The sequence below is a fragment of the Chelonia mydas genome, chromosome 6 (genome assembly GCF_015237465.2).
Source record: "Chelonia mydas isolate rCheMyd1 chromosome 6, rCheMyd1.pri.v2, whole genome shotgun sequence".
In the NCBI taxonomy this organism is placed as follows: domain Eukaryota; kingdom Metazoa; phylum Chordata; order Testudines; family Cheloniidae; genus Chelonia; species Chelonia mydas.
This window is the reverse complement of record NC_051246.2, coordinates 891936-915908: the sequence shown is the minus strand read 5'-3', so window position 1 is coordinate 915908 and position 23973 is coordinate 891936. Positions and strand designations below refer to the sequence as shown.

General features: G+C 66.1%; 1 protein-coding gene and 1 pseudogene across 4 annotated transcripts; both read left to right on the top strand.

Moving 5' to 3' along the window:
- LOC119566242 overlaps positions 1–10716 on the top strand; it is a 14558-nt pseudogene extending 3842 nt beyond the window's left edge.
- A 613-nt stretch (positions 10717–11329) lies between these two features.
- On the top strand, positions 11330–23177 carry MAZ (MYC associated zinc finger protein). Of its 4 annotated transcripts, none has more exons than XM_037898797.2 (7): positions 11330–11508; positions 15221–15310; positions 17259–18031; positions 18139–18202; positions 18641–18812; positions 21336–21561; positions 22174–23177. In XM_037898797.2, exons 1-6 carry the CDS (start codon positions 11473–11475, stop codon positions 21545–21547), a joined length of 1347 nt encoding a protein of 448 aa, XP_037754725.1. In that variant the 5' UTR covers positions 11330–11472; the 3' UTR covers positions 21548–21561; positions 22174–23177. The 4 variants fall into 4 exon arrangements, with proteins under 4 accessions (XP_037754725.1, XP_037754727.1, XP_037754726.1 ...); XM_037898798.2 differs by having other exon boundaries at positions 11365–11508; positions 15224–15310; XM_037898799.2 differs by lacking the exon at positions 21336–21561.
- The last annotated feature ends 796 nt before the right edge of the window (positions 23178–23973 follow it).

Here is a 23973-nt window from a genome sequence, read left to right as displayed (position 1 = left end):
GGGTGGGAGGGTGCTGGGAGCCCTGCCTGACTGGGATGGGGGGCAGGGGTGGGGCTGCTGGGAACACTGGTAGGGGGCAGCAGGATCCTTCCTCTGATAATCCCTCCAACTCCAGGTGCTGGACCTGCTGGAGCCGTCCCAGCAGGACCTTGCCGATCCGGGAGGACCGGGACCGGAACATCCTGATCCCGGGGCTGACTGAGCGAGAGCTGGGAGGCTTCGGGGACTTCGAGCGGCACTTCCTGCCAGCCAGCCGCAACCGCACTGTAGCCTCCACTCAGCTCAACGACCCCGCTCAAGCCGCAGCCACGCTGTGCTGCTGGTGCGGGTGGCGCAGACCCAGCAGGCGCCCCCCCACCGCCGCCGCACGGCCAAGCTCTGCCTCATTGACCTGGCTGGCTCTGAGGACAACCGGCGCACTGGCAACCGTGGCCTGCGGCTCAAAGAGAGCGGTGCCATCAATGCCTCCCTGCACGTGCTCAGCAAGGTGGTGGACGCCCTCAACCAGGGGCTGCCCCGTGTGCCATACCGCGACAGCAAGCTCACCCGCCTGCTGCAGGTGCGCTGGCCGCCGGGATCCTCCCTGGAACAGGGGTGGGGCGGGGGCCAGAAGCTGCAGGGGAGGAATGCACGCTGGGGTCCTATCCTGGGGCGGGGGTGCACACACCAGGACTCTGCCCTGACACTGCTCCCACCTGGTGTTCTCCAGCAATGGAGCAGGGAGCTCTTGGGCATCAGAGGCTCAGTATCAAAGTCGAACTGGGTCGGGATATGGGGCCTGGAGCGCAGAGAGCCGAGGGGACAAAAAACCAAATACCGGGGAAGGGGTAGCACCAGATGCACAGTCCCCTGCCCTGCCCAGCTTTGCCAGCGTGAGGGGACTGGTGCAGGAATCCTGGGTTCTCTCTCAGCTCTGGCAGGGGGACTGGGAGCTGGTGGTTAGAACAGGGGCAGGTGCAGGACTCCTGGGTTCTCTCTCTCCCCAGGACTCCCTGGGGGGCTCAGCTCACAGTGTGATCATTGCGAATGTCGCCCCCGAGCAACACTTCTATTTTGACACGCTGAGCACACTGAACTTTGCTGCCAAGTCCAAGCAGGTGGTGAACCGGCCCTTCACCCAGGAGACACTGCAGGCCCCAGGTAAGGCCGGGCCAGGCCAGGCTGCCCTGTCCATGGGGCTAAGGGATCAATGGGGGGGGGTGACCCCAGGGGTTGTGCCCAGCCTGGCCTCACCCTTCTCTTCCCACAGCTGCACGCAAGAGACCTCATGAGGATCCTGGAGCCGCAGTGCCAGCCCAGGGGCCAAGAGTCCTCACAAGGAGGAGCCCCCTGAGGCCAAGCCGCTCAGGTGAGGGGTGGGAGCCCTGGGGAGGGGGTGTGCGGTCGGGAGCGTGGTGGGAGTTGCTGGGCTAATGGTCAGTCTCCTCTCCCCCAAGCTCCCTGCTGCCCCTGGAGCAGCTGGACCCAAGGCTGGTGCAGCGGCTGCTGGGCCTGGAGCAGCTGGAGAAGCAGCAGGGGGGTGCCGGGCAGAGGCTGCCGCTGCTCAGCACCCCCCGGCGGGAGCGGGTGGCCCTGCTGCGCCAGCTGGAGGAGACACGCAGCGAGCTGCAGGTGGGTGAGCCCCACATCCATGTGCTGCTCCCCGGGGACCCCCAGAGCCCTGCCTGGCTCCTTGAGGACTCCCGCATGGCTCCCTGTACCATTACACCTGACCCTGGGGACCCCTGCGTGGTTCCCCTGCACTCTCTCTAGCCCCACCCAGCTCCTGGGGAACCCCCACCCCGTAACCTGTTCGCATAGACAGCCCCATAACCCTTCTCCCATTGCTTCCCTGGTTCCTCCAGCCCCAACCCCCTTGTGCCCAGCTGGCCTGTGACTGGCCCCCGTGTGCCCCCCACCTGCCCTCCCCACTGACCGGGCCTCCCCTACAGAAGCTGAAGGAGAGGCAGAAGGAGCTAGAAGCTGCGGCACTGCTGGACAACGCCTGTCAGCCCAAGCCCCTACACAGCAGCAAGGCCCCCCCCAGGGCCCGCAAACAGGCTGTGGTGCTGCCCCTGCAGCAAGGTAAGGGGGCTCAGGGCCCCAATCCTGGCCTTACCGAACTGCTAGACAGCCCTCGTGTAGAGCAAAACCGGGTGTCCTGGCTCCCAGTGCCCCCTGCTCTAACCATGGACCCCACTCCCGTCCCAGAGCCGGGATGGAACCGGGTGTCCCGGCTCCCAGTGCCCCCCCTGCTCTAACCATGGACCCCACTCCCCTCCAGAGCCGGGATGGAACCGGGGCTCCTGGCTCCCAGTGCCCCCCCTGCTCTAACCATGGACCCCACTCCCCTCCAGAGCCGGGATGGAACCCGGGGGTCCTGGCTCCCAGTGCCCCCCGCTCTAACCATGGACCCCACTCCCCTCCAGAGCTGGGATGGAACCGGGTGTCCTGGCTCCCAGCCCCCCCCTGCTCTAACCATGGACCCCACGCCCGGCCAGAGCCGGGATGGAACCGGGGGTCCTGGCTCCCAGTGCCCCCCCTGCTCTAACCATGGACCCCACTCCCCTCCCAGAGCCGGGATGGAACCGGGGGTCCTGGCTCCCAGTGCCCCCCCTGCTCTAACCATGGACCCCACTCCCCTCCAGAGCCGGGATGGAACCGGGTGTCCTGGCCCCCAGTGCCCCCCCTGCTCTAACCACTGGACCCCACTCCCCTCCCAGAGCCGGGATGGAACTGGGTGTCCTGGCTCCCAGTGCCCCCCCTGCTCTAACCATGGACCCCACTCCCCTCCAGAGCCGGGATGGAACTGGGTGTCCTGGCTCCCAGTGCCCCCCCCTGCTCTAACCATGGACCCCACTCCCCTCCAGAGCTGGGATGGAACCGGGGGTCCTGGCTCCCAGTGCCCCCCTGCTCTAACCATGGACCCCACTCCCCTCCAGAGCTGGGATGGAACCGGGGGTCCTGGCTCCCAGTGCCCCCCCTGCTCTAACCATGGACCCCACTCCCCTCCAGAGCCGGGATGGAACCCGGGGGTCCTGGCTCCCAGTGCCCCCCGCTCTAACCATGGACCCCACTCCCCTCCAGAGCCGGGATGGAACCGGGGGTCCTGGCTCCCAGTGCCCCCCCTGCTCTAACCATAGACCCCACTCCCCTCCAGAGCTGGGATGGAACCGGGGGTCCTGGCTCCCAGTGCCCCCCCCTGCTCTAACCATGGACCCACTCCCCTCCCAGAGCCGGGATGGAACTGGGTGTCCTGGCTCCCAGTGCCCCCCCTGCTCTAACCATGGACCCCACTCCCTCCAGAGCCGGGATGGAACCGGGGGTCCTGGCTCCCAGTGCCCCCCCTGCTCTAACCACTGGACCCACTCCCCTCCAGAGCCGGGATGGAACCGGGGGTCCTGGCTCCAGTGCCCCCCCCTGCTCTAACCATGGACCCCACTCCCCTCCCAGAGCCGGGATGGAACTGGGTGTCCTGGCTCCCAGTGCCCCCCCTGCTCTAACCATGGACCCCACTCCCGTCCCAGAGCCGGGATGGAACCGGGTGTCCTGGCTCCCAGTGCCCCCCCTGCTCTAACCATGGACCCCACTCCCCTCCCAGAGCTGGGATGGAACCGGGGGTCCTGGCTCCCAGCCCCCCCTGCTCTAACCACTGGACCCCACTCCCCTCCAGAGCTGGGATGGAACCGGGGGTCCTGGCTCCCAGTACCCCCTGCTCTAACCATGGACCCCACTCCCGTCCCAGAGCCGGGATGGAACCGGGGGTCCTGGCTCCCAGTGCCCCCCCCTGCTCTAACCATGGACCCCACTCCCGTCCCAGAGCCGGGATGGAACTGGGTGTCCTGGCTCCCAGTGCCCCCTGCTCTAACCATGGACCCCACTCCCCTCCCAGAGCCGGGATGGAACCGGGGGTCCTGGCTCCCAGTGCCCCCCCCTGCTCTAACCATGGACCCCACTCCCGTCCCAGAGCCGGGATGGAACTGGGTGTCCTGGCTCCCAGTGCCCCCCCTGCTCTAACCATGGACCCCACTCCCCTCCCAGAGCTGGGATGGAACGGGGGTCCTGGCTCCCAGTGCCCCCCTTGCTCTAACCACTGGACCCCACTCCCGTCCCAGAGCTGGGATGGAACCGGGGGTCCTGGCTCCAGTGCCCCCCCTGCTCTAACCATGGACCCACTCCCGTCCCAGAGCGGGATGGAACTGGGTGTCCTGGCTCCCAGTGCCCCCCCTGCTCTAACCATGGACCCCACTCCCCTCCCAGAGCCGGGATGGAACCCGGGGGTCCTGGCTCCCAGTGCCCCCTGCTCTAACCATGGACCCCACTCCCCTCCAGAGCCGGGATGGAACTGGGTGTCCTGGCTCCCAGTGCCCCCCCCTGCTCTAACCATGGACCCCAACTCCCCTCCCAGAGCCGGGATGGAACCGGGTGTCCTGGCTCCCAGTGCCCCCCCCTGCTCTAACCACTGGACCCCACTCCCGTCCCAGAGCCGGGATGGAACCAGGGGTCCTGGCTCCCAGTGCCCCCCTTGCTCTAACCACTGGACCCCACTCCCCTCCAGAGCTGGGATGGAACCGGGGGTCCTGGCTCCCAGTGCCCCCCCTGCTCTAACCATGGACCCCACTCCCATCCCAGAGCCGGGATGGAACTGGGTGTCCTGGCTCCCAGTGCCCCCTGCTCTAACCATGGACCCCACTCCCCTCCCAGAGCCGGGATGGAACCGGGGGTCCTGGCTCCCAGTGCCCCCCCCTGCTCTAACCATGGACCCCACTCCCCTCCAGAGCCGGGATGGAACTGGGTGTCCTGGCTCCCAGTGCCCCCCCGCCTCTAACCACTGGACCCCACTCCCGTCCCAGAGCTGGGATGGAACCCGGGGGTCCTGGCTCCCAGTGCCCCCCCTGCTCTAACCATGGACCCCACTCCCCTCCAGAGCCGGGATGGAACTGGGTGTCCTGGCTCCCAGTGCCCCCCCTGCTCTAACCATGGACCCCACTCCCCGTCCCAGAGCCGGGATGGAACCGGGTGTCCTGGCTCCCAGCCCCCCCTGCTCTAACCACTGGACCCCACTCCCCTCCAGAGCCGGGATGGAACCGGGGCTCCTGGCTCCCAGTGCCCCCCCTGCTCTAACCATGGACCCCACTCCCGTCCCAGAGCCGGGATGGAACCGGGTGTCCTGGCTCCCAGTGCCCCCTGCTCTAACCATGGACCCCACTCCCCTCCCAGAGCCGGGATGGAACCGGGGGTCCTGGCTCCCAGTGCCCCCCCCTGCTCTAACCATGGACCCCACTCCCCTCCAGAGCCGGGATGGAACCGGGTGTCCTGGCTCCCAGCCCCCCCTGCTCTAACCACTGGACCCTACTCCCCTCCCAGAGCCGGGATGGAACCGGGTGTCCTGGCTCCCAGTGCCCCCCTGCTCTAACCATGGACCCCACTCCCCTCCAGAGCGGGGATGGAACCGGGGGTCCTGGCTCCCAGTGCCCCCCCTGCTCTAACCACTAGACCCCACTCCCCTCCCAGAGCCGGGATGGAACCGGGTGTCCTGGCTCCCAGTGCCCCTCCTGCTCTAACCATGGACCCCACTCCCCTCCCAGAGCTGGGATGGAACCGGGGGTCCTGGCCCCCAGTGCCCCCCCTGCTCTAACCATGGACCCCACTCCCGTCCCAGAGCCGGGATGGAACTGGGTGTCCTGGCTCCCAGTGCCCCCCTGCTCTAACCATGGACCCCACTCCCCTCCAGAGCTGGGATGGAACCGGGGGTCCTGGCTCCCAGTGCCCCCTGCTCTAACCATGGACCCCACTCCCGTCCCAGAGCCGGGATGGAACTGGGTGTCCTGGCTCCCAGTGCCCCCCCTGCTCTAACCATGGACCCCACTCCCGTCCCAGAGCCGGGATGGAACCGGGTTGTCCCGGCTCCCAGTGCCCCCCCTGCTCTAACCATGGACCCCACTCCCCTCCAGAGCCGGGATGGAACCGGGGCTCCTGGCTCCCAGTGCCCCCCCTGCTCTAACCATGGACCCCACTCCCCTCCAGAGCCGGGATGGAACCCGGGGGTCCTGGCTCCCAGTGCCCCCCGCTCTAACCATGGACCCCACTCCCCTCCAGAGCTGGGATGGAACCGGTGTGTCCTGGCTCCCAGCCCCCCCTGCTCTAACCATGGACCCCACTCCCGTCCAGAGCCGGGATGGAACCGGGGGTCCTGGCTCCCAGTACCCCCCTGCTCTAACCATGGACCCCACTCCCCTCCCAGAGCCGGGATGGAACCGGGTGTCCTGGCTCCCAGTGCCCCCCCTGCTCTAACCATGGACCCCACTCCCCTCCAGAGCCGGGATGGAAACCGGGTGTCCTGGCCCCCAGTGCCCCCCCTGCTCTAACCACTGGACCCCACTCCCCTCCCAGAGCCGGGATGGAACTGGGTGTCCTGGCTCCCAGTGCCCCCCCTGCTCTAACCATGGACCCCACTCCCCTCCAGAGCCGGGATGGAACTGGGTGTCCTGGCTCCCAGTGCCCCCCCTGCTCTAACCATGGACCCCACTCCCCTCCAGAGCTGGGATGGAACCGGGGGTCCTGGCTCCCAGTGCCCCCCTGCTCTAACCATGGACCCCACTCCCCTCCAGAGCTGGGATGGAACCGGGGGTCCTGGCTCCCAGTGCCCCCCCCTGCTCTAACCATGGACCCCACTCCCCTCCAGAGCCGGGATGGAACCCGGGGGTCCTGGCTCCCAGTGCCCCCCGCTCTAACCATGGACCCCACTCCCCTCCAGAGCCGGGATGGAACCGGGGGTCCTGGCTCCCAGTGCCCCCCCTGCTCTAACCATAGACCCCACTCCCCTCCAGAGCTGGGATGGAACCGGGGGTCCTGGCTCCCAGTGCCCCCCCTGCTTCTAACCATGGACCCCACTCCCCTCCCAGAGCCGGGATGGAACTGGGTGTCCTGGCTCCCAGTGCCCCCCCTGCTCTAACCATGGACCCCACTCCCCTCCAGAGCCGGGATGGAACCGGGGGTCCTGGCTCCCAGTGCCCCCCCTGCTCTAACCAATGGACCCCACTCCCCTCCAGAGCCGGGATGGAACCGGGGGTCCTGGCTCCCAGTGCCCCCCCTGCTCTAACCATGGACCCCACTCCCCTCCCAGAGCCGGGATGGAACTGGGTGTCCTGGCTCCCAGTGCCCCCCCCTGCTCTAACCATGGACCCCACTCCCGTCCCAGAGCCGGGATGGAACCGGGTGTCCTGGCTCCCAGTGCCCCCCCTGCTCTAACCATGGACCCCACTCCCCCTCCCAGAGCTGGGATGGAACCGGGGGTCCTGGCTCCCAGTGCCCCCCCTGCTCTAACCATGGACCCCACTCCCGTCCCAGAGCCGGGATGGAACCGGGGGTCCTGGCTCCCAGTACCCCCTGCTCTAACCATGGACCCCACTCCCGTCCCAGAGCCGGGATGGAACCGGGGGTCCTGGCTCCCAGTGCCCCCCCTGCTCTAACCATGGACCCCACTCCCGTCCCAGAGCCGGGATGGAACTGGGTGTCCTGGCTCCCAGTGCCCCCCCTGCTCTAACCACTGGACCCCACTCCCCTCCCAGAGCCGGGATGGAACCGGGGGTCCTGGCTCCCAGTGCCCCCCCTGCTCTAACCACTGGACCCCACTCCCGTCCCAGAGCCGGGATGGAACTGGGTGTCCTGGCTCCCAGTGCCCCCTGCTCTAACCATGGACCCCACTCCCCTCCCAGAGCCGGGATGGAACCGGGTGTCCTGGCTCCCAGTGCCCCCCCTGCTCTAACCATGGACCCCACTCCCCTCCAGAGCCGGGATGGAACCGGGTGTCCTGGCTCCCAGTGCCCCCCCTGCTCTAACCATGGACCCCACTCCCGTCCCAGAGCCGGGATGGAACCGGGGGTCCTGGCTCCCAGTGCCCCCCTTGCTCTAACCACTGGACCCCACTCCCCTCCAGAGCTGGGATGGAACCGGGGGTCCTGGCTCCCAGTGCCCCCCTGCTCTAACCATGGACCCCACTCCCATCCCAGAGCCGGGATGGAACTGGGTGTCCTGGCTCCCAGTGCCCCCTGCTCTAACCATGGACCCCACTCCCCTCCCAGAGCCGGGATGGAACCAGGGGTCCTGGCTCCCAGTGCCCCCCCCTGCTCTAACCATGGACCCCACTCCCCTCCAGAGCCGGGATGGAACTGGGTGTCCTGGCTCCCAGTGCCCCCCCGCTCTAACCACTGGACCCCACTCCCGTCCCAGAGCTGGGATGGAACCGGGGGTCCTGGCTCCCAGTGCCCCCCCTGCTCTAACCATGGACCCCACTCCCCTCCAGAGCCGGGATGGAACTGGGTGTCCTGGCTCCCAGTGCCCCCCCTGCTCTAACCATGGACCCCACTCCCGTCCCAGAGCCGGGATGGAACCGGGTGTCCTGGCTCCCAGCCCCCCCTGCTCTAACCACTGGACCCTACTCCCCTCCCAGAGCCGGGATGGAACCGGGGGTCCTGGCTCCCAGTGCCCCCCCTGCTCTAACCATGGACCCCACTCCCCTCCAGAGCCGGGATGGAACTGGGTGTCCTGGCTCCCAGTGCCCCCCCTGCTCTAACCATGGACCCCACTCCCCTCCAGAGCCGGGATGGAACCGGGTGTCCTGGCTCCCAGCCCCCCCTGCTCTAACCACTGGACCCTACTCCCCTCCCAGAGCCGGGATGGAACCGGGGGTCCTGGCTCCCAGTGCCCCCCTTGCTCTAACCACTAGACCCCACTCCCCTCCCAGAGCCGGGATGGAACCGGGTGTCCTGGCTCCCAGTGCCCCTCCTGCTCTAACCATGGACCCCACTCCCCTCCCAGAGCTGGGATGGAACCGGGGGTCCTGGCCCCCAGTGCCCCCCCTGCTCTAACCATGGACCCCACTCCCGTCCCAGAGCCGGGATGGAACTGGGTGTCCTGGCTCCCAGTGCCCCCCTGCTCTAACCATGGACCCCACTCCCCTCCAGAGCTGGGATGGAACCGGGGGTCCTGGCTCCCAGTGCCCCCTGCTCTAACCATGGACCCCACTCCCGTCCCAGAGCCGGGATGGAACTGGGTGTCCTGGCTCCCAGTGCCCCCCCTGCTCTAACCACTGGACCCCACTCCCGTCCCAGAGCCGGGATGGAACTGGGTGTCCTGGCTCCCAGTGCCCCCTGCTCTAACCATGGACCCCACTCCCCTCCCAGAGCCGGGATGGAACCGGGGGTCCTGGCTCCCAGTGCCCCCCCTGCTCTAACCATGGACCCCACTCCCGTCCCAGAGCCGGGATGGAACCGGGTGTCCTGGCTCCCAGTGCCCCCCCTGCTCTAACCATGGACCCCACTCCCCTCCCAGAGCCGGGATGGAACCGGGGGTCCTGGCTCCCAGTGCCCCCTGCTCTAACCATGGACCCCACTCCCCTCCAGAGCCGGGATGGAACTGGGTGTCCTGGCTCCCAGTGCCCCCCCGCTCTAACCATGGACCCCACTCCCTTCCCAGAGCTGGGATGGAACTGGGTGTCCTGGCTCCTAGCCCCCCTAACCCTGCCCCCTGCTCTGCAGCGCACACCCCCCTTGGGAAGCAGGCCACACCCAGTGGAGAGGAAGGGGTCCTGGTCATACAGAGGAAGCAGGTGAGAGGGGCTGTGCACAGGCTATCTTGGAGGTGCATTGCTGAGGGGGGCACGAGTGTTGGGGGGGCAGTTGAGAGGGCTGGGGCAGTAGGGGGTGGAAAGGGGCAGGGTGGGGTGAATGGGGGAGACAGTTGTGCTGGGGGGCAGAGTTGGGGGGTGGATTGCTGTGCTGGGGGGGCCCCCTGGTAGTGGAAGGTCACTGCCCCCAGCCCATGTCTCCCTCCCAGGGCCAGGCCGATGGGCCGGGGGCTGAGAACCAGGCTCCACCCTGGGAGCTGATGCTGCGCCCTGACCTGCTGGCCCGGAGCCGGGAGAACCTGGTGGTGCTGCTCAACCAGGGCAGTGCCAAGGAGCTGCGCGCCCTGCACCGCATCGGGGACAAGAAAGCCCAGCTCATCATGGCCTGGAGACAGCTCCACGGGCCCTTCACCCAGGTACCTGCGGGGGGGCCGGGGGGGCGGCGAGGCGGGGGCTGCGGGGGGGCAAGGGACACGGCCAGTCACTCTGCCCCTCTCTCGCAGGTGGAGGACCTTCAGAAGGTGGAGGGGATGACAGCCAAACAAGTGGCCTCTTTTCTGAAAGTGAGTGTGGGGGGGTTATGGCCTGGGGCAGGGGGCAGGCCCTGTGTCAGTGTCGGGGGCTGGGCCAGCGTGGGATGGACAAGGGGTGAGGGACAGGGCTGGGGGCGCAGGAGCATGGAGTGCAGGGGGTGGGGGTGTGGGGGGAAGCAGGGACTGGGGCAGCAGGGGCATGGGGGGAAGCTGGGGGGGTGGTTGGGGCAGGGTGAAGTGGGGGGCAGGGGCGTGGGGGGAAGCTGGGGGGGCAGGGTGAAGTGGGGGGGAGGCTCGGCTTGGGGGGAAGCTGGGGGGGTGGTTGGGGCAGGGTGAAGTGGGGGGCAGGGGGATGGGGAAGCTGGGGGGGCAGGGTGAAGTGGGGGGGAGGCTCGGCTTGGGGGGATGCTGGGGGGGTGGTTGGGGCAGGGTGAAGTGGGGGGGAGGCTCGGCTTGGGGGGAAGCTGGGGGGTCCCACTGCTCTAACTCGCTGCTCTCCCCCAGGCCAACCTGCTGAGCGCCCTGGGCCGTGTCTCGCCCGCGCCCCCCGCTCAATAAAGGTCTCTGTGTCCGTCACCCCGACTCCGCCTCCTCCTTCGCCGGCGCGGGGACCCCCACCCCAGCACGACCCCTAAGTGTCGGCCGAACGCACGGCACGGGAGGGCCCTCCCCTTTAAGAGGCTCTGCCCCTTTAAGGGAGGCCGGGAGAGGGGAGCGCCTGGGGGTTGGTGCGGTGCGGGCTGCGCGAGCACTACCATCTCCCCGCGGGGGGGAGAGTAGGTCAATGCCCCAGCGTGTCCCTCTCATGGTACCTTCCGCCCTGCCTCGGGGTCAGAGGTCAATCTGGGCGGCCATTTTGTGAACAAGGGGAGGGCGTAGTTACAAGCTAACGGGTTGGGGGAGGAAAAGGAAACGACCGTTACCAGGGCAAGCGCGCGCCCCGGGGCCGTCAGCCAATCAGCACCTTCTTCCTCCAACGGTCACCGTGCGCACTTGCCGACGGGGTGCTGAGCGCGGAGGGTTTCACCCAATCAGAAGCAACCCCACGTGGGGTCGTGTTCTCAGTCTCACTGGAGCGACCAATGGGAGCCCTGCAAGAACCCCACGCCAAGGACTCCAGCGTCGGCCAATCACTAACGCCCCCCCCTCAGGGAGCCTGTCGCGCGCCGCGAGAGCGTGCGCTGAAGGGGCCAATCAGCGTCGGCGCGGAGGTGTCCTCGCGCCGCTACCTCCTCACTCCCCCCCCTCCCACCTCACTCCCCCCGCCCGCGCGGCGCTGCTCCTGCTCCCCGCTCGCTCCCCCGCCCTCCCCGGCCCCCGCCCGCCGCCGCCATGGACCCGAGCAACTGGAGCAGCTTCATCTTCCAGGTACCCCCGCCCCGCCCCGCCCGCCGCGAGTCCGCGCGGGGGGGCCGCGCGCCGCCCCCGCCCTCCAGTCCCAGCGGGCGGGGCCGCTTCGGCGGGGGCGGGGCCGCGCGCCGCCCGACACCCGCCGTGCGCGCTCCCGCGCCGCGCCGTCCCCCTCACCCGCCGTGACCCCTCCCGTCACAGGAACCCCTCCCCCGCCGGGACCCCTCCCCTCACAGAGACCCCTCCCCCACTGCGTGACCTTCCCCTCACAGAGACCCCTCCCCCGCCGGGACCCCTCCCCTCGCAGGAACCCCTCCTTCCCCGCGTGACCCCTCCCCCGCCGTGACCCCTCCCCTCACAGAGACCCCTCCCCCACCGCGTGACCCCTCCCCCGTTGGGACCCCTCCCCTCACAGAGACCCCTCCCCCACCGCGTGACACTCCCCTGCCGGGACCCCTCCCCTCACAGGAACCCTTCCCCCACCGCGTGACCCTCCCCTGCCAGGACCCCTCCCTTCACAGAAACCCCTCCCCCACCGCATGACCCTCCCCCGCCGGGACCCCTCCCCTCACAGGAACCCTTCCCCCACCGCGTGACCCTCCCCTGCCAGGACCCCTCCCTTCACAGAAACCCCTCCCCCGCCGGGACCCCTCCCCCCACAGAAACTCCTCCCCCCCCCCCCGCTTGACCCTCCCCCGCCGGGACCCCTCCCCTCACAGGTGATTCTCCCCCGCCGGGACCTTTCCCCTCATAGAGACCCCTCCCCCACCGCACGACCTTCCCCCCCAGGACCCCTCCCCTCATAGGGACCCCTCCCCTGCCAGGACCCCTCCCTTCACAGAGACCTCTCCCCCACCGTGTGACCCTCCCCTCACAGGAACCCCTCCCCCACTGTGTGACCCTCCCCCGCCGGGACCTTTCCCCTCACAGAGACCCCTCCCCCACTGCATGACCCTCCCCTGCCAGGACCCCTCCCTTCACAGAGACCCCTCCTCCACCGCGTGACCCTCCCCTGCCGGGACCCCTCCCCTCCCCTCACAGAAACCCCTCCCCCACCGCGTGACCCCTCCCCCACCGCGTGACCCTCCCCTGCCAGGACCCCTCCCTTCACAGAGACCCCTCCTCCACCGCATGACCCTCCCCCGCCGGGACCCCTCCCCTCACAGAAACCCCTCCCCCGCCAGGACTTCTCCCCTCACAGGTGATCCTCCCCCGCCGGGACCTTTCCCCTCACAGAGACCCCTCCCCCACTGCATGACCCTCCCCTGCCAGGACCCCTCCCTTCACAGAGACCCCTCCTCCACCGCGTGACCCTCCCCTGCCGGGACCCCTCCCCTCCCCTCACAGAAACCCCTCCCCCACCGCGTGACCCTCCCCTGCCAGGACCCCTCCCTTCACAGAGACCCCTCCTCCACCGCATGACCCTCCCCCGCCGGGACCCCTCCCCTCACAGAAACCCCTCCCCCGCCAGGACTTCTCCCCTCACAGGTGATCCTCCCCCGCCGGGACCTTTCCCCTCAAAGAGACCCCTCCCCCACTGCGTGACCCTCCCCTGCCAGGACCCCTCCCTTCACAGAGACCCCTCCTCCACCGCATGACCCTCCCCCGCCGGGACCCCTCCCCTCACAGAAACCCCTCCCCCGCCAGGACTTCTCCCCTCACAGGTGATCCTCCCCCGCCGGGACCTTTCCCCTCAAAGAGACCCCTCCCCCACTGCGTGACCCTCCCCTGTCAGGACCCCTCCCTTCACAGAGACCCTTCCTCCACCGCGTGACCCTCCCCTGCCAGGACCCCTCCCCTGCCAGGACCCCTCCCTTCACAGAGACCTCTCCCCCACCGTGTGACCCTCCCCCGCCGAGACCTCTCCCCTCCCCCACTGCGTGACCCCTCCCCTCACAGGAACCCCTCCCCCACCACGTGACCCTCCCCCACTGTGTGACCCTTCCCCGCCGGGACCTTTCCCCTCACAGAGACCCCTCCCCCACTGCGTGACCCTCCCCTGCCAGGACCCCTCCCTTCACAGAGACCCCTCCTCCACCGTGTGACCCTCCCCCGCTGGGACCCCTCCCCTCACAGAAACCCCTCCCCCGCCGCGTGACCCTCCCGTCACAGGTGATCCTCCCCCGCCGGGACCCCTCCCCCACCACGTGACCCTCCCCCGCCGGGACCCCTCCCCTCACAGGAACCCCTCCCCCACTGCATGACCCTCCCCTCACAGAAACCCCTCCCCCACCGTGTGACCCTCCCCTCACAGAGAACCCTCCCCTCACAGAAACCCCTCCCCCACTGTGTGACCGTCCCCCTGCCGGAACCCCTCCCCTCACTGGAACCCCTCCCCCACTGCATGACCCTCCCCTCAGCGGGACCCCTCCCCTCACAGGGACCCCTCCCCCACCAAGTGACCATCCCCTCATAGAAACCCCTCCCTGACCGTGTAACCCTCTGCCGCCGGGACCCCTCCCCTCACAGGAACGCCTCCCCCACCGTGTGACCCTCCCCTCACAGGAACCCATTTCTCCCCTCGCTGGGACCCCTCCCCTCATAGAAACCTCTCACCGACCATGTGATCCTCCCCTCGCCGGGACCCCTCCCCTCATAGAAACCCCTCCCCTCACAGAGACCCCTCCCCCACCATGTGACCTTCTCACCTATTGTGACCCCTCCCGTCACAGGGACCCTTCCCCCACCGTGTGACCCTTCCCTCACAAGAACCCCTCCCCCACTGTGTGACCCTCCCATCACAGGGACCCCTCTCTTCACAGGAACCCTGCCCCCAGTGTGTGGTACTCGCCTTACAGGGACCCCTCCCCCATCATGTGACCCCTCCCCCACCACCCTTCTCTCACAGCCACCTCTCCCTCTCCGTGTGACCCTCCCCTTACAGGGACCCCTCTCCCAATCTGTGACCCCGCACTTTGCAGGGACCCTTCCCCCATCATGTGACCCCCTCCATCACCATCCTCCCCTCACAGGGACCCCTCCCCCATCATGTTACCACCTCCCCTCATAGGAACCCCTCCCCAACCAGCGCGTGACCCTCCCTTCAGAGGAACCCCTCCCAAACTGCGTGACCTCTCCCCCACCACCTTCCCCTCTCAGAGACCCTTCCTCCTCCACCCTATGGCCCCACCCCTCACAGAGACTCTCCCCCACTGCACTCCTCCCCCACTCTGTGGCCCCTCCCCTCACAGAGAGCCCCACACCCACTGCCCTCCCATCTCATGATCCCTCAGAGAGACCCTCTCCCCGTGACCCCCTCCCCATGACCCCACTCTTCAGAGAGAACCCCTCCCCTCCCCTTCTGCTCTTTCACCCCACGACCCCTTCCTAGCCCTGTGACCCCTCCACCGCCCCACTGCTGCCTCGCCTCCCACTTCTCCATACAACACAGCCCTCCCCCGCCCTGCCTAGACCCTCCTACCCAGGTCCCCCACTGCCTCATGTCTTCTTCAGACTGCCCTCTGCCTCTCCCTCCTCTCCTCCACCATGTCCCCGAACCCACTCCCATTGCCTGTTACCGTCACAGCCCCTCCTGCTTGGGTGGGGGAGGGGAAACCGTTCCACTGGGATGATCAGCAGCAAACCGTGGCCATTGTTAGGGACCAGAGTTAACTCCCGCACTGATGAGCTTGGTATTTCCCATCCCCTCCCCGGGGCTTAGTGACTCTCGGGCGAGCTCCCTGCTCCCATCTCCCATGGCTCCTCTGACCCACCTCTCCTCTCACATTAGCAGAGTCACACACAGAATCCCCTCCAGGTCGGGGCCGAAATCCAGTCCCGGTTTTTCGCCTCCCAGGGCTGCACCCAGAGCCCCTTCCAGGTGAGCAAATGCGGCAGCAGGGCTGCCAGGGACACGGGGACTTTCTCCTCTACAGGGTGCTGGGTCAGATATTTACGCAGGGCAGGGCACTGGCTGGCTGGGGGGAACGGGACTTGGGGCCTTTCCCCTCTAGGGGGCACCAATTTAAATCCATCTCAGCACCAGGCAAGGAATCCCCGTATAGTTTAGTCCAACAGAAACACTCTGCTTTCGTTATCTTTAAATTGTCTTCTGGAATTATCTTAAAGCCTTTCCACAAGTGGCAAAACCAGAACATTATGGCTCTAAAATAAGATATTTGTGGAAATATCTCAAGTAAGGGCAAAATTGGTTCCAAAAATTCCCGTTATAGATTTCCTTAACTGTGTCCTGCAGTTCATAATTGCATCTGATTTGATTATACGATTTCTAAGCGATTATACCATCTGACTACCTGGGTACGGGATCAGTTACATGAAGTACATAGCAACGGTGTTGCTGGGAGAGTTTTAAATGGGGCTTGGGGATCACAGTTAAGGTTACTAATGAAAAACATTATGACAAGGAATTAACTTTAAATAAACAAATATTCCTACAAATTGCTTTTGGCTAGTTACATCCACGCTCGTAAGGGTTAGCTGTTTCGAACCGGCAATCTGAGTTGCACTTTATCTGTATCATGATAGACAATCCCGGCCTCCAAAGTCCTATGCACCTTTAGTTTTAGGAGTGTGAATTGACCCATTGAATTAGTAAGACGGTTTTCACAGCTAAAATTAGGCCCGTGCATAAATCTCCAGAGGAGTGGGGCCTCAGATGGTCAGAATAAAGATAAGAAAGTTTTTTGGTCTTGAATTTCCGAGTTATTTTCCGCAATTAAAATAAAATGAGTTGGGTTTGTGTTGGAATTTCTCCCAGTTTATTTTTGTAAATAATTTATTTGAAAAAGTGAGAATTTCCAGAACAATCTTTAACGTAACAGGGTTCATTGTTTCAGAATTTCTCCAGGTAAATAAGCCAAGGAAGCTTATTGTGTATATAATCTGATTAGACATTTTACATTACAGATCTAATATAATTCTGTATGTTTTATGAAAAAATGCAGTCAAAATATGTAAGGTAATATATTACATTATTGTTTTCTCATTATTTTCCCTTAAGTTTAAAAAAATTTTTGTTGGAATTTCTCATTTCATTTTTAAAATGGTGCATTGAATTTTTTTTGACCTAAAACATCGCAGTTGTTTTAAATTTGTATAGATATATAAAATTAAGGAGATTTCTTAGCTGAAATGTGTTCCCCTCCCCCCCCGTAAATATTTCACTTCATCTTTTAGAAAATGCAAAATTGCACTTCCAGTGTTTTGAATTTATTGAAAAAACCCTTAAAATCTCTAGGACAAACTAACCTTGTCACTTGATTATTTTAAAGACCGGTATTTTTGTTGTGCTGGACTTTCCCCGGATTATATTAAAATAAATCTTTCAATTTTTTTTTCCCTGGAATTTTTTTTACAGGTAACAAATTGATTTCTTCAGTTGTTGTTGGCGAGGCAGAAGGCAGAAGAATTTCCATGTATTTTTAAATAATTAAAATTAAATCTGATGACGTTTGGCTTTGAATTACAGCGTCACAGGGCATGAAACAAAATAAAATGACCAAAATTGAGTTGGGCCAGAATTCCTGGGTTAACCATATACAAGAGGCTTTCCGGGATTGCTCACGTCTTTGTTATCCCATAAGCTTCTGGAGCGTGGAACTTCCCAGGGCTTGTTTGTTTCTTTGTAATTAATTAATTGAACAGGCTTTTCTCTCTCTGAACAAAGTTTTGGGGGCTGGAATTTCCCAGGAATTCCAATGGAAAATCCAAAGCTTGGGGGGCTGGAATTTACCCCAGTTGGTTTTGACGGTGACGCCCCTTCTGAATCTGCCCCCGCCTCTCTCTAACCCCCTCTCCCTCCCCCGCAGGCTGCCACCACAGCACCCCCGCCACCCGCTCCAGCCACCTCTGCTGATTCCCTGCAGGTGGACCTGCTCCCGGTGCTGGCGGCCGCCCAGGAGACGGCCGCAGCCGCGGCGGTGGTGGCGGCTGCCACGGCCTCAGCTCCAGCCGCCTCCACGGTGGACACGGCAGCCCTGAAACAGCAGCAGCCGGGGCCCGAGGGGAGCGGGGGGCAGGTGGCCCCAGCCCCGCAGGCCACCTCCCAGCCCCCCCCGGCCCAGCCGCCCGCGCCACCCCCACCCAGCGAGGCCCAGAAGAAGTCGAAAAGCAAGGGGCCATACATCTGCTCGCTCTGCGCCAAGGAGTTCAAGAACGGCTACAACCTCCGGCGCCACGAGGCCATCCACACGGGCGCCAAGGCTGCCCGCGCCAGCCCCGCCGCCATGAAGATGCCCACCATGGTACCCCTCAGCCTGCTGAGCGTCTCGGCCCTGGGGGCAGGCGGGGGCGGGGCGGCGCCAGGGGCGGAGGGGGGCGGGGCTGCGGGGCTGGTGACCACCACGGCCTCTGGCAAGCGGATCCGGAAGAATCACGCCTGCGAGATGTGCGGCAAGGCCTTCCGCGACGTCTACCACCTCAACCGGCACAAGCTGTCGCACTCGGACGAGAAGCCCTACCAGTGCCCCGTCTGCCAGCAGCGCTTCAAGCGCAAGGATCGCATGAGCTACCACGTGCGCTCGCACGACGGCGCCGTGCACAAGCCCTACATCTGCAGCCACTGCGGCAAGAGCTTCTCCCGGTACGGCCACCGCGGGGCGCTGGCTGGGCAGAGAGCCCCTCGCCAGCTGGGCGGGTGGGGGCTGCGGGGGGTTGCCAAGCCGTGACCTGTATTTGCTCCCCCCATAGGCCAGACCATCTCAACAGCCACGTGCGCCAGGTGCATTCGACAGAGAGACCCTTCAAATGTGAGGTACCTACCCGCCCGCATCCCCCTGCACCCTACCACCCCCCCCCCAGGGCCCGCAGCCCCACAGAAACGCCACAGCGTTTAGAGAGACTGGGGTGGGGAACAGGACCCAGGTGTCCGGGACAGCTCCTCCAGGGGTCCTCACAGCACTTCTGGGGGGACTGGGGTGGGGAATGGGACCCAGGCGTCCAGGATGGCTTCCCTGAGGAGTCCCACAGCGCTCCCAGAGACCGCAACTGGGTATGGGACCCAGGCATGTGTGACAGCTCCCGCAAGGGGCCCCACAGCTCTACCAGAGACTGGGATGGGACCCAGGCATCCGGGACAACTCCCCTAGCGGGGCCCCAGAGTGCTCTTAGGGAGAGGGAGACGTCCAGGATGGCAGCCCAGGGTGCCGGCCCCTTGGCTCACCCCTAAACCCCCCCCCCCGGCTCCTCCCAGACGTGCGAGGCGGCCTTCGCCACGAAGGACCGGCTGCGGGCACACACGGTGCGCCACGAGGAGAAGGTGCCGTGTCACGTGTGCGGCAAGATGCTGAGCGCGGCCTACATCACGGACCACATGAAGGTGCACAGCCAGGGGCCCAACCACATCTGTGAGCTGTGCAACAAAGGTAGGGGGCACCGGTGTGTGTGCGAGAGAGTGAGAGCCGTGTGCCCCCGATGCCGCCACACCCACTCCTGGGCTGGGCTCTACCCCACTGTGCCCACCGGGGGCGGGAGTGCCGGGCCAGGCGCGGGCCCCGTCTCCCCAGGGCGTGGAGAGTGCCAGGCCACGCATGTGCCCCATCTTCCCAGGGCGCCGGCTGTGGGGAGCACCAGGCCGGGGGTGGGCCCCATCTCCCTGGGGTGCCATACATGGGCAGTGCCAGGCCAGGGGCGGGACTCGTCTTCCCGGGATGCCAGATGTGGGAAGTGACAGGCCAGGCATGTGCCCCGTCTCCCCGTGGCACCAGGTGTGAGGAGTGCCAGGCTCAGGGCAGACCCCAAGGCATGGGGAGTGCCAGGTCACGCATGTGCCCCATCTTCCCAGGGCGCTGGGTGTGGGGAGCACCAGGCCAGGGGTGGGCCCCATCTCCCTGGGGTGCCAGGCCAGGGGCGGGACTCGTCTTCCCGGGATACCAGGTGTGGGGCATGCCAGGCTCAGGGCAGGCCCCAGGGCACTGGGAGTGGAGAGTGCCAGGCTGGGGGCGCTGGGCCCTGTCTTCCCGAGCGACAGGCCAAGCATGGGCTCTGTGTCCCTGGGGCGCCAGGCGCGTCAGGCCGGGGTCGCTGGGCAGGCAGAGCACCTCCGAATGACCGGGCCCCCCACTGCGGAAGTTCCCTGCACACAAGGTAGGCGAGGGTGGCGGGTGTGTAGCCTGCCCCCTTGTGGCTGGACCTGTTCCTGCACGGCCTCATCATGGACCAAAGGCCTCTGCCCTCATCCTGGGGCCTGCCGGGCGAGCAGCCGGGTCCCCACCTTCCGTCCCCGGCTCTGCCGGGACTGACCCGGGCCCGCGGTGCTCTCTCGATGTCTGGGGCCGGGGCACAGGGCTGCCGGGCCGGGCCAGGTTTGTCACATGCAGGCAGACGTTAAGGAGCTTGCACTTCTCACGTTTTCTCACCTGGTGCTGACGCAGCCGCCTCTGGGGCGGGGCCGGGGCAGTTCATACGGGGACCCCTGGCCCGGTGCTGACGCAGCCGCCTCTGGGGCGGGGCCGGGGCAGTTCATACGGGGACCCCTGGCCCGGTGCTGACGCAGCCACCTCTGGGGCGGGGCCGGGGCAGTTCATACGGGGACCCCTGGCCCGGTGCTGACGCAGCCGCCTCTGGGGCGGGGCCAGGGCAGTTCATACGGGGACCCCTGGCCCGGTGCTGAGATGCACCCGCCTCTGGGGCGGGGCCGGGGCAGTTCATACGGGGACCCCTGGCCCAGTGCTGATGCAGCTGCCTCTGGAGCGTGGCCGGGGCAGTTCATACGGGGACCCCTGGCCCGGTGCTGACGCAGCCACCTCTGGGGCGGGGCCGGGGCAGTTCATACGGGGACCCCTGGCCCGGTGCTGATGCAGCCGCCTCTGGGGCGTGGCCGGGGCAGTTCATACGGGGACCCCTGGTCCGGTGCTGACGCAGCTGCCTCTGGGGCGGGGCCGGGGCAGTTCATACGGGGACCTCTGGCCCGGTGCTGAGATGCAGCCGCCTCTGGAGCGTGGCCGGGGCAGTTCATACGGGGACCCCTGGCCCGGTGCTGACGCAGCCGCCTCTGGGGCAGGGCCGGGGCAGTTCATACGGGGACCCCTGGTCCGGTGCTGACGCAGCTGCCTCTGGGGCAGGGCTGGGGCAGTTCATACGGGGACCCCTGGTCCGGTGCTGACGCAGCTGCCTCTGGGGCGGGGCCCGGGCAGTTCATACGGGGACCTCTGGCCCGGTGCTGAGATGCAGCCGCCTCTGGAGCGTGGCCGGGGCAGTTCATACGGGGACCCCTGGTCCGGTGCTGACGCAGCTGCCTCTGGGGCGGGGCCCGGGCAGTTCATATGGGGACCTCTGGCCCGGTGCTGAGATGCAGCCGCCTCTGGGGCGGGGCCGGTGCAGTTCATACGGGGACCCCTGGTCCGGTGCTGACGCAGCTGCCTCTGGGGCGGGGCCCGGGCAGTTCATACGGGGACCCCTGGCCCGGTGCTGACGCAGCTGCCTCTGGGGCGGGGCCCGGGCAGTTCATACGGGGACCTCTGGCCCGGTGCTGAGATGCAGCCGCCTCTGGGGCGGGGCCGGGGCAGTTCATACGGGGACCTCTGGCCCGGTGCTGAGATGCAGCCGCCTCTGGGGCGGGGCCGGGGCAGTTCATACGGGGACCCCTGGCCCGGTGCTGAGATGCAGCCGCCTCTGGGGCGGGGCCGGGGCAGTTCATACGGGGACCCCTGGTCCGGTGCTGACGCAGCCGCCTCTGGGACAGGGCAGTTCATACGGGGACCCCTGGCCCGGTGCTGAGATGCAGCCGCCTCTGGGACGGGGACAGGGCAGGTCACAAGGGGACCCCTCGTCCGGTGCTGAGATGCAGCCGCCTCTGGGGCAGAGCACCGCAGCAGCAGAGTAGAACAGGCCCCAGGGTTGTGTGGCGGACGCTGACCTGGTGGTTTGTCCTTCTCGCCCCCCCGTAGGGTTCACCACAGCGGCCTACCTCCGGGTGCATGCAGTCAAGGACCACGGACTGTCGGCCCCGCGGGTGGAGCGCTTCCTGTGCAAGCTGTGCGGCGTGCACTGTAAGACCCCGGCACAGCTCAACGGGCACCTGCAGACGCACGCTGGGGCCGGGGCTGGAGCCGGAGAGGGGCCCGGGGCCGCGCCCGCTGAGGCCCAACCGCTGCGGTGAATCGCCAGGGACAGGCAAGCTGCTCGCCTACTGGGGGAGGGGAGCCTCTGGGCCCTGCGCCCCAAGGTCTATAGAGAACCCCAGTATCCAGGGGCGGCTGCGTCTGGGGCCTGTGCCCAAGGTCTATAGGGGACCCCGGCGTCTGGAGGCAGCTGCATCTGGGCCCTGCGCCCCAAGGTCTACAGAGAACCCAGGAGTCCTAGGGGCAGCTGCATCTGCGCCCCGAGGTCTGTAGGGAACCCCGGCATCCAGGGGCAGCTGCATCTGAGCCCTGGGCCCCAAGGTCTCTAGAGAACCCCAGCGTCCGGGGGCGTCTGCGCCCCAAGATCTATAGGGAACCCAGGAGTCCTGGGGGTGGCTGTGTCTGGGCCCCAAGGTCTGTAGGGAACCCTGGCGTCCGGGGACAGCTGGGTCTGGGCCCTGTGCCCCAAGATCAAAGGATCTGGTGTTAGTCCCTCCCCCGCTCTTAGAGCATGAGTGTGTCTGTCTGATCCAGGGTCTGTATGTGTGTGGAGGGGGCAGAACTAGCCAGGTGGGAGTCAGTAGGGTTCAGAGTTAACAGGATGTGTTGGGGGTATTATGGGAGGCACCCACACACACCCTCTCATCTCTGTCTCCCTCCACAGGTACGGGCGAGCTGTGCCCCCTGGCAGCAGCAGCGGCCCCGCCCACGTCGGCCGTCACTGTCCTGCCCATGGAGGGGGCCCCTGTGGTGAGCCAACCGCTCCCCACGCAGCCCTGGTGATTCGTGGGGGGCAGGAGCTGACCCTCCCCCCAAGGTCGTCCCCCCCCAGCGCCGCTGGAGCCCCCCACGGCGCTGCCGGAACCAGAACCCGCGGCCAGGGAGGATTGAATGTTGGGTCCTCTCCTCACGCTTGGCAAAGGGAGGACGCGACACCGGACAGACGGGGGCCCCACCACCATCCCCTCCCCCCAGAGAGATGGGGACCGCCCACCTCCCCTGTCCAGACAGGCCACGCAGCCTGCCCTCCCCAACCGTCCTCTTCTCCCTGGACAGAGGGGCCCCCCTCACCTCTAAACCCCCCAGTAGCCCCCCCAATCCCAAAATCAATCTTACTCGATCCTTGGCTGGGGAATGGGCCGAGGTCTATAGGGGACCCCGGTGTCTGGAGGCAGCTGCATCTGGGCCCTGCGCCCCAAGGTCTATAGAGAACCCAGGAGTCCTGGGGCAGCTGCATCTGAGGAAATAGGGAACCCCTGGCCCAGCCCCAGAGCTCCCACCAGCCGGATTCATGAAGGTTCAGGGGAGCCCAGGGCTGGGCTAGCTGGGGGATGTCACTGATATTGCTGGGGGCTGGTACCAGCCCTGGTCCAGTCCCCCCTCCCATAGGGGAGACCTCCGATTCCCTTCTGTCCTGGGGTCCCCCCAGTTTCCCCCTCAGCCTTGGCACCCTTCTGTCCAGGGGTCTCCTGACCCCCCAGACCTCCCTCTGTCCCCCCCCCCACCGTTTTCTATGGGATTTTATGATTTATTTTGTTTTCTCGTGTTCGTGTTCTCGGTCCAGCCGCGTCTCGCGTTGACTCAGCCCCCGCCCCCCTGCATGGCCCCCCAACGTCTGGGGGTTCCCCCCGCGCTCTTTTGTATTGTATAAAACCACGACGAATAAACCACGCGCCGCCTTGAGTCTTTCTTCTAACGCGACAGCACTGGGGAACCCCCCGTACCCCACTTCCCTCGCTGCCTCCCCGGGGACCCCACTCCCCTCCTGGTGCCCCATATCTCTCCTTGCCTCCCTGGAGACCACACTCCCCCCCCAGTGCCCCACATCCCTTCCTGGGGACCCCCCCAGTGCCCCACTTCCCTCCCTGCCTCGCCGGGGACCCCACTCCCCCCTGGGACCCCACTTCCCTCCCTCCGTCCCTGGGGCCCCACTTCCCTGCCTCTCCGGGGACCCATTTCCCTCCTCACCCCCCATGTCTCAACAGCGAAAGCTTTTAGTGACAATGGTGAAAACCCAGCAACCCAATGTCCTTTGTTTATTGTAGGGTCTCTCAAAGCCAAGAGCGGGGGGCTAGGGGGAAAGTGGAAGTGGGGGGGTGTCTGTGCCCCCCAACTCAGCTCCTGCCACCCTCGCAGCCGGGATCCCCTCCCAGGCACCCCCCAGGCCCCATCCCCCACTGCGGGGCTCCCCCGCAGCTCCCTGCCCCCAGCCGCTGCCGGGACCCCCCGCACCGGGGGTGAATCGCTCCCTCCCCTGGGACCCCCCCCGCGGCGCCGCTCGCCCCATTAAACTGCTAATGAGCCAGGGCCTGAGTCACCGAGCGGGGGGCGGGAGAACTGGGAGCTGCCCCCCCCGGCCTCCTGCAGAGGCGGGGAATCCCAGCGGAGCTGGGGGGTTGGGGGGGGCGGGGTGTTTCTGGGCGGTTCCTGCTGCTCTGGCCCCCCCGAGTCTCCCCACGAAACG

What these genes read in the sequence shown, in the direction of transcription:
- MAZ (XM_037898797.2), top strand. Translation starts at nt 11,473, where the DNA reads ATGGACCCGAGCAACTGGAGCAGCTTCATCTTCCAG. An exon ending in TGCGGCAAGAGCTTCTCCCG is followed by an intron (nt 18,032 to 18,138) that starts GTACGGCCACCG and finishes CTCCCCCCATAG; the next exon opens with GCCAGACCATCTCAACAGCC. An exon ending in CTGTGAGCTGTGCAACAAAG is followed by an intron (nt 18,813 to 21,335) that starts GTAGGGGGCACC and finishes GCCCCCCCGTAG; the next exon opens with GGTTCACCACAGCGGCCTAC.